This window comes from Poromitra crassiceps (assembly GCF_964638095.1).
Source record: "Poromitra crassiceps genome assembly, chromosome: 2".
Lineage (NCBI taxonomy): Eukaryota > Metazoa > Chordata > Actinopteri > Beryciformes > Melamphaidae > Poromitra > Poromitra crassiceps.
The window spans coordinates 1,922,923-1,937,180 of NC_139624.1; the positions used below are offsets into that span (position 1 = coordinate 1,922,923).

A 14,258-nucleotide genomic window follows, 5' to 3' on the forward strand; every position below is an offset into this window, starting at 1 on the left:
AAGCTAGCTACCGCTGCCAACGTTATTTTCAGTCTGCGTCCTGGCGGTGAGAAGGTCAGTCCCATCTCATCCTCGTCGCCAATGTTATGTCTGAAGAACTGGCGGACCACGACGTGCTGTTTAACGTTTTATTATGCCTCCGCCGGCGATAGCCAGGCCGGAGGCATTATGGATCCGGGTTGTCCGTCCGTACATACGTATGTCCGTCCGTACGATGTTCGTTAACGCGATATCTGAAGAACGCCTTGACTGGAATTCAATCAAATTTGCCTTAAACATCCACTTAGACTCAAGAATGATCTGATTAGATTTTGGTGGTCAAAGCTCAAAGGTCAAGGTCACTGTGACCTCTCAAACACCATTTCCAAGCATGTTAACGCGATATCTCAGGAATGCCTTGACGGAATTTCATCAAATTTGCCTCAAACATCGACTTGGCCTCAAGGATGAACTAATTCGATTTTGGTGGTCAAAGGTCAAGGTCACTGTGACCTCTCGAACGCCATTTTCAAGCTTGTTAAGCGATATCTCAGGAATGCCTTGACGGAATTTCATCCGAGTATAGGCTATCGTTCCTCAGTCTAAGCGTTGTCAGTTGTCATGTCTCCTATAGTAAACCATGTCGAGTGTGCTCTGAAACACCTTCAGTCCTCACACGAAAACGCTGTCATCCTTTGCATTACTGTTTCACTCCTCACGCGTCAGTCATCGCACAATACGGCGTCACTCGTCATTCATCAGTCCTCACTCGTCAGTCCTCACTCGTCAGTCCTCACTCCTCACGTCTCACACAAAAACGTTGGCATTCCTCCTGCCTCACTTATCACTCAAACTAGCTGTCAGGCATCACTCCTCACGTCTCACACAAAAACGTTGTCGATCCTCCTGCAGACTAGCTGTCAGGCATCACTCAAACTAGCTGTCAGTCATCACATGAAAACGCTGTCATTCGTTGTTTTTGGTTGTTCTTCCGTGTGTGATGGGGAAACCGCAAGAATGCCTCTGTGAAATGAGCAACAATTTCTTACAACTTCACTTTCGGTTGAGTGATTTTGCCTTCAAAATAAAAGCGTGTTTTTTTTAAATTTACAATAGATTAAAGTAGTAATCCATGAGACCCAACAGAATTAACATCGTAACACTAAGAGGAACATCAAGTTTAATAATCAAAGATTAAACTAGATGTTCCTCTTGTTAATTCTCCTCCCACACAGAATTAACATAGTAACACTAAGAGGAACATCTAGTTTAATGTTGATTATTCTAGATGTTCCTCTGCTAGTCTGCAGGAGGATCGACAACGTTTTTGTGTGAGACGTGAGGAGTGATGCCTGACAGCTACCTCCACTCCGTCCGCCTAGTCTACCCAGGCATTTGCGCTGTGTTAAGTCCGCGTTTGATCCATATTTGCGCGTGTCCTCGTAACGTTAAACCTGGCAAAACATCTCTCGTCCTCTCGTCATCCCAAGGAAATCCATTGAGGAGCCGACAACCAAACGTCTAGCTTGGGTGAGAGTTGAGTTGGATAACCGGGAAATCCCGGAGTGAAGTATTTTTGTTGAGTGAACTGAACCGGTAACATGGAAATCCCGAAGTGGAGCATTTTTGTTCCTTTATAAACAAACAGAGAATTGGACTGAACTATAAATAACTTATTCTACCCGTTTTGCTCTAATGTAATCTTTAAAAATTGAGCTGTTGGTATGGTTCAGTTTATGTTTCATTCTACTACCTTGCAACTAATTATACATTTGTTTGTGTTGTATAGAATAGCCATGCATATCTGTATTCTGAATGCATGTATCCAGTTTGTGGAGTTTGACATTGTCAAAATTTTAACTGGTTTACCCGCTACATAAATAAATGGCCATATGGTCATTTTATATAAACTATCAATTTACAGAAAATATGCTATATCGTGATGTATATCGTTATCGGGATATGAAATGACCTATATCGGGATGTGAGATTTTGCTCATATCACCCAGCCCTACTACACATTCATAAACTGCGCTGTTTTGGACATAGTGAGAGACAGAAACACAGCAGCCTGGGCTGCTAAAGGTGGTATACAGCAACTCTTTGAACCGTGTGTGTGTGTGTGTGTGTGTGTGTGTGTGTGTGTGTGTGTGTGTGTGTGTGTGTGTGCGTGCGTGCGTGCGTGCGCGTGCGTGCGCACCTGTGCTGTCCAAACCAAAGGCGGCCAGGTGTCCTGTCGCCATGGCAACAGAGAGAAACAGAGAGAGAGAGAGAGAGAGAGAGAATGACATTGTTATGTTGACTATATTATTGTATTATTCATTACATTGTTAAACTATTGTTTTAATTATTTATGTAAGCTTGGCATCATATGAATTACTTCTCATGACCGTAATGCAATAGAGAGAGAGAGAGAGAGAGAGAGAGAGAGAGAGAGAGAGACTCAGCTGATTTGAGACAGTTGATTTATTTTCTTTCTCTCTTTAACATTATGGGCTCTATCTTCCGACAGGCGCTATCCCCTAATAGCGATTGCGCACCTGTTTGCACCTGCCTTGCGCCGTCCGCCAGGTGTTGTGCCGAGTTTTGCTCCCCCGCCCAGCATTAAAAAAAAGCATCCCCATCTCACGGGAGCATACTTGTAATGATTTATACAGAAATGTAACTGATTCAAAGTGATATAATTGTCTGGTAGACATGACCTCCCTGATTTCTAAGTTAAAACAGCCCCGAAATATGTTGGGGATGCAATTCTCGGCCGGGATGCGGAAACGTTCACGGCACGTGCCGCAAGCGCAAATTAGAGGCGTGCCAAAATCATCTGCGCCCCAAAATGCCGGGATTTGGCCGGTCTTAACTACCAGAATTATTCACAGGCATGGCCAGGCAAGGCTGGGCATTACGTCAATCAAAACCAATCAGATTCCCGTCTTGCAATGGCTGTTTGCGTGAGGCAATATGCTGTAATTCTCTCCATGCGTAATAGAGTGTACTCACTCGTGCGAGGACAGAGAGAGCCAACCCGATCTCCAAAAAAAACGTAAAATAGGCACGTTTGTGGACAAACGTTGCTATTTTACGATGTCGGCTAAGAAATTGTAAAATGGGAACGTACGCGTCTACAGCGGTGGGCGGGGTTTGGGCGTGTTTTATCGAGATTTTCTGTTTCTAACCCCTCCCCCTACTCTAATCCTCACCCTAACCACTCGGAACGTTAATATTTTACGTTTTTCGAGCCGAAATTGTAAAATAGCAACGTTGGTCCACATCGTTGGTATTATACGTTTTTCTAAGAGACTGTGTTTGAGAGAGCTTATTGACAGATCGTCTGTGGTGCCAACGACCCTCCGGGTGGTTATGAAGGTAAATAGCCTATGTCATTGTCCAACAAGTTTTCTCAATTCATTTCCCTCTTTGCAATGTGATAAAAGTTTCTCAGTGAGTTATAGTTGCCTCACTGAATTATCTGCTAATACCCAATTTTAGCAGCATAATTTGATGTCCTGGCATGACAAGGCTGTGCTTAATGACATATCCAAAAGGGATTTTACTTGCACTGCGCTGCGCTGCATGGAGATTATGGTGCGCAACCCAGCGCAGAGAGGTATTTGCGCGTAAGAGGTCCTTTTCAAAGCTCTTAGCGCAAAGTAATTGAGCCCTGCTGACAATAGGGTAATGCCATCTATCCCCACATTTTAGCGCTGAAACGCCTGCTTTGGCTTGTGGCAGCCAATGCCCAGTACAATTATCACAGGCATGCGCTTGTGTGCACCCCCAATTTGCATTGCACACGGCGCAAACGCTAAATTGGCGCTTTTGGGAAGATATAGCCCTATCTTTTGTCCTTTTTTAGATAGGTCAGACTTTAGAGAGAAAGATAGGGATACAGAGAGGAGAGACAGACAAGGAGACAGAGAAGAGAGACAGTTAAGGAGACAGAGAGGAGAGACAGACAAGGAGAGACAGTTATCGCCCATTATGTATTTTGAGCACCTCGTTATCAGACTCTGATGTCATCAGGGCCGATTTTACACTTCATGGGCGCTGGGGCTATTCATCTCTGCAGGGCCCCCCCCTCAAGCGGAAGGGCGGCGCCGAAAAAAATGTGAGTGTTTTTTTTTAACCTTTTTTAGCTGTATTTAAAGGAATATCTCATTTTAAATCAACATTAGGATTATACTGTTGTGATGTCATTATTCAGTATCTTCTCCTTTTCTCACTAACTTTCATGTCACCACCTGCTCTCCTGTCAGCATTCTAACTTATAAACACAAACTGTAGGTTTAGCCATCATGTTCTTTCATAAACAGCCTGATTGGAAAGAAAACATTGCCACTGAGATGTCACAACAAGCACTTTTATTATTATTATTTAGTATTTATTATTGCTGTTATTATTACAGTGCACACACACATGGTTATTCAATTATTGCACAAATCAATCAAGCAGTATTCAAGTCTGTTCGTACCTGAAATGGCCCAAAAAAAAAAAAAAAATAAATAAAGATTTGGGCCCCTTGATGTCCCGGGCCCCGGGGCTTCAGCCCCGGTAAGCCCGTTGGTAAAATCGGCCCTGGATGTCATGATAGTTTGTTGAATGTCAATGCAATTCACTTTGTGCCATTAAGGCTATATTGATAGGCTAGTGAATGCTCAATGTCTTCCATGCATGAAGAGCCGTGTCGTCACAGTTTTGGCAAGAATTGTGTTTTGCAAGTTTACACGGTGACGGTAAAGGGAGCGTTATCAAAGAATTCCACTCTGGGACCTGATTTCACTTTTTTGCGTTTTCAGGAGCTACTTCCATTTCATGCTGTCGGTGGAGCCTGGAATGAGCTATCTCTAAGTGTATCAAGTATCTCTGGTAACTTCTTCCTTGTTGTCCCCTCAGGGAGGATCCAGAGGCGTCATGTCGGAGGCGGTCCAGGTCACGAGCCAGTCCCAGGTCCACGTCACCCAGCTGTACGAGGACAACACCAACAAGCGTCCGCTTCTGACCGCGCAGCCCAACGGGCTAGCTCCGCTCGCTAACGGGCTAGCTTCGCTCGCCAACGGGCTAGCTCCGCTCGCCAACGGGCTAGCTCCACTCGCCGCGCGCTCGGCTCTGCTTCAGCCTGACCGCCAGCTGCCCTCTGACTCCGCCCCCGGACGGCAGGGCAGTGCTGCATCTGTCAAGTCTGTGGACGGCAAGCCAAAGCCCGCCCCCCTCACCCCCGACCAGGCCATGAAGCAGTTCATGTCCAAACTGTCCTCCTTCGAACATCATGAGATCTTCAGCTACCCCGAAGGTGAGTTTAAAGGGACAGTTCACCCTCAAACATATATTACATATTTTTCCTCTTACCTGTAGTGCTATTTATCAATCTAGATCAGTGGGTCTCAAACTCTTTTGGCTTCAGTACACCCTTTCCCTGATTTCTGAATCCAAGTATCCCCTTTACCCGACTACAACATGTTGCTTAGAAAACTGAAAGAGAAAACTATAGCATATGATGCAATGAATGAACCCACCTTTTGAAGAATATAACATTACAGCAGAAGAAACAATTACTGCCTCCTGAGCAGATTTATTTTTACGTTTAATTTATTTTCATGATTTATTCTTAAATTTTTTTAATTTTCCCCTTTCTCTCAAGTACCCCCTGTAGTACCTCCACGTACCCCAGTTTTGGAAACCACTGATCTAGATGGTTTTGTGTGAGTTGCTGAGTTTTGGAGATATTGGCCATAGAGATGTCTGTCTTTGCTCAATACAATGGAACTGGATGGCACTCGATTTGTGGTGCTCAAAATGCAACAACAAAAAAAAAACTCAGCAGCAATGTCTCTTTCCAGATAATGCACAGACATTGTAGTTTCATGTAGGAACTATTTTCTTTCGACCAAACTACCGTAAATTCCGCACTATAAGGCGCACCGGAGTATAAGCCGCAGCAGCAAAATTGCCTGTTTGTTACATATATAAGCTGCACCGGACTATAAGCCGCGGGTGTTTTAATGTTTTTTTTTATTTTTTTTTATTTTTTTTATTGTGTTTTAATGTTTAATTACCATATGTAAGGGTTCGTGCACAGAGGGGATTGTCGGGAAAGAGATGGCTGTTTGGGGAAGCTCCCATTTATTAACATTTCAACAAAATAAATATAAAAAATAAAACAATAATAATAATAATAAAACAATCCTCAAAAGGATAAGGTGCAGTCACGGCTGTAAACAAAATAACTGTAAAACAATAATAAAACAATCCTCAAAAGGATAAGGTGCAGTCACGGCTGTAAACAAAATAACTGTAAAACAATAATAAAACAATCAGTGAACAGTACTGAGCCTACCAGAAAAGTCATTAATCCTTGTCTTCATCTTTTAGGTGAAGGTGCAGCAAACGGCTGTAACCAGAGTCAAAGTCAAGTCACTAATCCTCGTCTTCCTCTTCTTCCTGCGTACTGAAACCACCAAAGTCCTCAACTTCAGTGTCGGAAACGAACAGGTTCAGGGTGGCTTCGTCAACCACTCTCCTCTCTCCTTCGTTGTCACTCTCAAAACCAACGAACTCCTCTTCGTCACTGTCGGTGTCGGAATCGAACAGCCTCTGAAGGGCCTCAGCTGTGGCGGCGTCATCCTCTTCATCACGCAGCAGTCCAGCCTTTCGGAACCCGTTGGTGATCGTGGATGTTTTCACACTCCTCCACGCTGTCAGGATCCACTGGCAAACTTGAGCGAAAGTTGCTTTTCGCATGCGACCAGTTTTGGTGAATGATTTATCGCCGCTCGTCATCCACGCCTCCCACTGAACGCGTAGTGCCACTTTGAACGCACGATTGACACTGATGTCAAGTGGCTGCAGATGCTTCGTTGTGCCCCCAGGAATCACAGCTGGAATTGAGTTTGTGCTCTTGATGGCTGCTTTCACGGAATCTGTTATATGAGCCCTCATGCTGTCGAGAACGAGCAGAGCTTTTTTTTGGCGAAAGAATCCTCCAGGGCGCTTGACGTAGCACTCAGCCAGCCACTCCTTCATCACACTCCATCATCCATCCTTTCTTGTTGACTTTGAGGCATATCCCGCTGGGAATTTTTTCTTTCGGCATTGTGATCCGCTTAAAAATCACCATTGGCGGCAGCTTTACTCCAGATGCAGAGCAGCCGAGAACACAAGTGAAATTCGTTCTCTCGTGCCCAGTGGTTCTCAACGTGATCGACGATTCACCTTTCTTGTTAACAGTCCGAGTGAGTGGCAGGTCGAACGTCAAAGGCACTTCATCCATATTTATGATCTGCTCCGGTTCGATGGAATATTCCTTGATCTTCCTTTGTGTGAATTCGCCGAAGTTTGTGATTTTCTCCTGGTAGTCGGGAGGGAGTTGTTGGCACACAGTAGTCCTCGCCCTGACGGACAGTCCCTTTCGTCTCATGAATCGGAAGCACCAAGATGGGCCACCTCTGAAATGTTCAATTTTCATTTCGGTGGCGACTGTTTTGGCCATCAGTCGGATCTGCACGGTGGAAACACCTCGGCCGTCTGCTCTCTGTGTCAACACCCAATCTTCAAGGGAATCTTCAAGTTCGGGCCATCTGCTTTTATTACCTCTGAAGGACTTTTTGGTCTTTTTGCATTGAGACAGTTCTTCCTGCTGCCCCTTCCAACGTCTCACCATTGACTCGTTGATGCCAAGGTTACGTGCTGCTGCTCGATTTCCGTCTTTTAATGCGAGATTGACTGCCTTCAACTTGAAAGCTGCATCGTGTGCATTTCTGCGTTTCTTCCCCATGGTGAGTGAGAGAGAGTTAGTGCACGACCCTTTGCTGCTGCTGCTCCTGTTGTTGTGATTCCGGTCTGCTACTGTAATGAACTTTGAACCGGTAGGAGTAACCGGTTGATTTCCGCCAAATGATGTCAAGTCAAGTCAAGTCAAATTTTATTTATATAGCACCTTTCATACACAAAGGCAATTCAAGGTGCTTTACAAAAAAATAATCGAAAAAACAAGCAGCAAAGCAATGCACATAAAATGTGCAGATGAAGCTGTGTAACCTGTAAAATCCATCGATTTTGGAGGTCACCGAGTGGCCGTTTGCTTACCGTAATTACCATATGTAAGGGTTCATGCACAGAGGGGATTGTCGGGAAAGAGATGGCTGTTTGAGGAAGCTCCCATTTACCGTATTAACATTTAAACAAAACAACATAACACAACACCACCTTTGTTTTTTTTTACAGTGCACACAGTGTCCGCGGTGTGGTGAAAAGAGGGCAAGAGAGGAAATTAAAACAGAAGTGGATTTATAGTTAGAAAGAGTGCTAAAGAAGAGAGATTTTTATTTTATTATTTTTTTTTTTTTCTGAAAAAATCCATAGATAAGCCGCACCGTGATATAAGCCGCAGGGCCAAAAAACGGGGAAAAAGCCGCGGCTTATAGTCCGGAATTTACGGTAGGTTCAAGGTTCAGGTTCAAGGTTCAAAAACTTGAATGTCCCAGAGGGGCAATTTGCTTTGCAGACAGTGACATGACACATAGGCAACAAATTAATACATCATACATACAGTACATCATATATACAGTAACACAGCACAGGATAGATCTGATAGATCACCTGCACTGTCATCATAAACCATGGACTTGCCCTAATGGCAGAGGGAACGAAGGACAGCCTGAATCTGTTGGTCTTAGTCTTTGGGTGACTAAACCTCCGACCAGATGGAAGCATCTGGAACTCAGCATGTAAGGGGTGCTGCTAGCAGGTGTAGTTTGGTAGCAGCTAGCTAGCAGCTAGCAGATGGCACCTGGAACACCACAAGCAGAGTGCCATTGAGTTCCATTGTACGGGGGGTGGGCACGGTGGTGCAGTGGTAAGCGCTGTCGCCTCACAGCTAGAAGGTCCTGGGTTCGATTCCCACCTGAGACGCTGTGAGCACTGAAGGAGTGCGTGCCCGTCCGCATGTCCTCGAGTGCCCACCGCCCGGGTGGGGTCGTCAAAAGGGCCTTTCTGTGTGGAGTTTGCATGTTCTCCCTGTGCCCCCTGGGGGTTTCCTTCATATAGGAACCCCACACCAAAACATGCAATATCCTGGTTGCTAATGTGGTGCCTCCTCTGGTCATTAGGAGCGCATTTTCGAAGGGAGGGGAACTCGTTGGAATAGCGTGATCCTCCCACGTGCTATGTCCTACCGGTGAAGCTTCCCCTGTCAGGTGAAAAGAAGCTAACCTGATGCTGCCAGATGGACGGTTTAGCTTCACATTACGTTTCACTATACCAGTCCATCTGGGAATGCAGTAATCCAACCCGCTGACGGAGGCGGGCACTTTTTCCAAACTACTTGGCAGGTGATTGGATCACCCATCTGTCTATCACCGCTGGTGCGTGTTAACTTCAACAAATCAGATCGCCATGCCTCTGACGTAACCTTTGCGACCGGAGGACTAATAAACACATATGGGGTCTGGTTCGGGGGTATGAGCCTGTTGAAATGTTTGTTGCTAATTAGCGGCTAACAGCAGCCAGGAGTGTTTGGCTACGCGCAACGAATTGACGAGTGGCCGTCCCTTGCGCTATTAATAGTTCACTGATGAAAACGGAGCGCAGTGCCACGTGTGTTTATTTACTATGCTGCCTCGCTATCTCCGTATAAGAATGTAAAGCGCTTTTGCGCAGCTTTGTGTGTGTGTTTTGTGGAAGCTAATGTAGGCTAACATGTGCTCCGGCTAGAGTAATGTGGGCTGGGGCCAGAGTTTTGATTATTGCACGGGAATTTCCACAAACTAACGCATGAGCGATTAATAATTGGATTGGATTAATAAACGTTTTGATATTTTGGAAATGCTGTCCAGTTGAGAAATAACTGAAATTATTGCTGCATCTATGATAGCCTCGCTAGCTTTCGCTTCCACGGCGGCAGCCATGTTGACGAGTGAAAAGAACTACAAAGACCATGTACCCACTACCCACTACTTGCCCAGACGCTTCTCAGTAGCGTCACACAGAAAGCCCGCCTAAGACTGCCGCTGATTCGACGAGCCAGCCATGGTTCGGGTTTCTAAGCCAATCATCTTAACTGCCTGTGCATATCAAGATGGATTACGTCGAGATAATCTCTTTTGATCTCGCGAGGTTATCCATCTTGCAAGCAAGGTTAAAAAGAAGCGGCTAGCTACTGCCCATGTCTCGGAGGAAGCATGGAGCCAGTTTCGGCTCTCCCCAGATCGTCAGAGGGTAGAGCAGAAACCAGGATAAAATAAATTAAAATTAGCACTAATGGGGGATAAAACTGGGATAAAAAATCTGGGAAAAAATATTAAAAAGAGTTCCATTGTACGGGAGAGAAGGCAGGCATCTCTGGATGAATAAATAGCACTACAGGTAAAGGCCCAATTATACTCTATTTTCATACAAAAATAAATGCGTCCATTTCAAACGGTGTAATCGTCACTACCCACATACTTCCATGCATCTTTCATGTTGGTAACATGTTAAGCAATACATCCACCAGTGGGCAGTAGAGAGTCAAATGTGTGAGTGTGTGTGTGGTTCTGCTCTGTTTCGTGCGTATCCGTAAGCTTTCAGAGGACGGACAGAAATAGGCATGAAATGAACGCAGAGTACTGACAGAAGGCTCTGTCCCTCTCCGTCTTTAATGTAGAGTATAATTGGACCTTAACTCATTGAGTGCCAGCAACTTTTGGAGAACGGACGCTCCCAGTGCCAGAGTTTCAGAGCGTTTTCAGTGATTTCTCGAGGCCCACAGAATATTGTATGATATTACTATGTAAACACCAAACACGCACAAAGAACGATGAGACTCTATTGTATCAGCAGCAAAAAAAAGTTTATTGATATCATTTTCCGTTCTTTAGTTATCAGCCGGAGAAGATAGGTCAAAAACAGCAAAAACAGGCGTTTCCATCTAGAAGCTGAGATATTGAGCCTTTTGTGAAATGAAGCATTTCAAGCAAATCACTGACTCTGAAGCTAATATTTTCTGACCTGAAACATCTGAACAGTAATTTCCTTCAATATAACAGCACCCCCACCCCCCTCTACTGCAAACTCCTCCTCCGTGGATGTGTCTCTGGTGGCTCTGCTCGCTCTGCTGCTTGTCAGGCGAGTCTCTGCTGCTTGCGGATCCACGTTCAGATGGCGGCCGCTCGTCGGGGGAGTCTGGATCGGGCTCGCTCGTTTCTGGGGTTTCGGTTGTGAGCTGGGATGAAGCTGCGTCCGATTCTGGGCTTTCTGGGCTTTCTGCTGCGCGTTTCAAAGTGTGCTGCAGCCAGAGTCTATTTTCGGAGCCCCCCACCGTTGTGCGCCGGCTCCCAGCGCGACAGCGAAAAGCCAAACCATTCTCATGAGAATGGTTTCATCACGGCTTTTTCTGCTGTTTTTACTCAACTTTCTCTAATCTGGAGAGCACTGTCGCCACCTAATGGGTCGGTAAAATAGGTTATACACATTCAACATGCCCCAAAATTTTACAGGAGATGTATTCTGCCCTGCAAAGCTAAAAGGGGGTAACTCAATTTTTGTCAAAAATTAGTTTTTGTCATTTTTGGAACATTGAAGATCTGCTTTATCATGTGGAAAAATATCTTGAGTCAATTGTGTTGTTTTTTGGAGAAAATAGGCGGTCATATTTACAGTAACTTCCAAAAGCCCTAGAAAAGCCAAGCAAGACTAAGGTAACATCAGTTACGGTTGTTTGGTTTGGTTTGAGTGCACTCTGAATGCTCTGCCCTGCAACGCAAAAAGGGGGTAACTCACCAGAATGCACAGGTTGAGTTGAGGTATGAGTTACATTACTGGGCAGGCCTAATGTCATGATTGTGACATCGGACCAATTACCACCCCCACCCACACAGACACCCACATTAACTCCCAAGGTTGCCAGCTCATATGGCATTAACCCCCTAACCCTTATACATTAACCCGCGAGGCACCTCATATGACATTAACCCCCGAGGCACCAGATCATACCACATTTACCCCCGAGGCTCCAGCTCGTACAACATTAACCCCAGAGACGCCAACTCATATGACATTAACCCCCAAGGCGCCAGCTCATACGACATTAACCCCCGAGGTGCCAGCTCATACCACATTAACCCTGATGCGCCAGCTCATACAAATTTAACCCCTGTGGTGCCAGCTCGTACAACATTAACCCCCGAGGTGCCAGCTCATACCACATTAACCCCAGAGGCACTGCTCATATGAAATTAACCCCGGAGGTGCCAGCTCATACAACATTAACCCCCGAGGCGTCGCTCATATGAAATTAACCCCAGAGGTACCAGCTGATACAACATTAACCACCGAGGCGCCAGCTCATATGACATTAACCCCTGAGGTACCAGCTCATACAACATTAACCCCCGAGGTGCCGCTCATATAAAATTAACCCCAGAGGTGCTAGCTCATACGGCATTATCCCCAGAGGTGCCAGCTCATACAACATTAACCCTCCAGGTACCAGCTCATACAACATTAACCCCCGAGGCGCCGCACATATGAAATTAACCCCAGAGGTGCCAGCTCATATGACATTAACCCCCGAGGCACCAGCTCATATGACATTAACCACTGAGCTACCAGGTCATACAACATTAACCCCCGAGGCGCCAGCTCATATGACATTAACCCCTGAGGTACCAGCTCATACAACATTAACCCCCGAGGTGCCGCTCATATGAAATTAACCCCAGATGTGCCAGCTCATACGACATCAACCCCCGAGGAGCCAGCTCATATGACATTAACCCCCGAGGCGCCAACACACAGAAACACAACGGGCCAACAAGAGTCCCACCAAACTAGGCTTGAAGGATGTGTAGCGGCCTGATAATCTAGTTATATTATATTTATACGTATATTATATTAAGCGTAATTGTGCCATGAAAATGAGACTTCATGTCTATGTTATCATTATTATCATATATACTGGTTTTATATAGTGATAAGCAACCAAGTGAAGGATAAAATTGAAGTTACTGTCTTTTTGCTTGGCATCACCCCTTATTATTTTGCAGACAATGCAAAGCCAGAGTAAGGTAACTTCCAAATAAGGGTCAAAGGTCAAGTTTGAGCTAAAAAAAATTATGTAGATAAATAACTACATTAAATAAACAAATAATTAACACATTTCCAGTTTTCTTCCTACAATACATTTGGCTGGACAACAACAAAACTTTAAAGTCATTTTTCTCAGTTCTACACTCTGGCGAGTTACCCCCTTTTAGCTTTGCAGGGCAGTATTAGGCATTGATCCACGTCCCACCGTCAAAAAACGCAATTGACGACAATCGTCGTCATTGGCACTCTACGTTAGTATTCGAATTGACGACGATTGTCGTCATTGGCACTCAATGAGTTAAGGGGGAAAATATGTCAACTGTGAACTGTCCTTTAAGCCCCTTTCTCTCTCTCCAGTGTATTTCATTGGGCCAAATGCCAAGAAGCGTTCAGGAGTGATGGGCGGATCCAACAACAGCGGCTACGATGACGACCAGGGCTCCTACATCCACGTCCCTCACGACCACATCACCTACCGCTACGAGGTCCTCAAGGTCATCGGCAAGGGCAGCTTCGGACAGGTACCATACTGATACTGCTAATACTTTACTGCTAACACTGCTGCTACTGCTAGCTCTGCAACCTGAAGAACATATGGACGAGGGAAGCTTCGGACAGGTACCAATACTAATACTTTACCGCTGCTAATGCTAGCTCTGCAAAGTAAGCAACATTTTTGACGAGGGAAGCTTTGGCAGGTGCTGTTCCGGCCGAGTTCACACTTTCCCAGAAGCACTTTCTGGCTGTTTTTCATACTAGGGATCTCGCACGCTACGTGCGCTCGATTCCTAGGCTCGCCCGCTACGCGGCCTTGCCCGCCCTGCAGCTTGCCCAGCTGGCCCTGTAGCTCGGCCGCTGCGCGACCTCGCCCTGGCTGCTCCTTGATGGCATACTTCAGGGATGCTGGATCACCTGTCCTGGAGCTGGCAACATTCAGCTGTCCATGGCTGAAGACGGGGGTCTGAAGCCAGACTCCCACTTGTTTTTTGTGACATCACTGATCACGGATTTATGACATCACTGATGTTGTCACACATCACTGGGATTTATGACATCACTGATGATGTCACAGTGGGATTTATGACATCACTGATGATGTCACAGTGGGATGTATGACATCACAGTGGGACATGGGACAGACAGACAGACAGACAGAGAAACAAACAAACAAACAAACAGAGCCCTAGCTCCCATTTATATACTGATGATGATGATGATGA

At 45.5% G+C, this 14,258-nt stretch overlaps 1 protein-coding gene across 1 annotated transcript in view; it reads left to right on the forward strand.

Moving 5' to 3' along the window:
- The window catches only part of dyrk2 (dual-specificity tyrosine-(Y)-phosphorylation regulated kinase 2), a gene marked incomplete at both ends in the record, with an annotated part of 113,793 nt that overhangs the window by 67,186 nt on the left and 32,349 nt on the right, over nucleotides 1-14,258 (forward strand). The window contains 2 exons of the mRNA XM_083655802.1: nucleotides 4,870-5,266; nucleotides 13,396-13,559. Coding sequence (XP_083511928.1) covers nucleotides 4,870-5,266; nucleotides 13,396-13,559 — 561 coding nt within the window. The remainder of the gene's footprint in view (nucleotides 1-4,869; nucleotides 5,267-13,395; nucleotides 13,560-14,258) is intronic.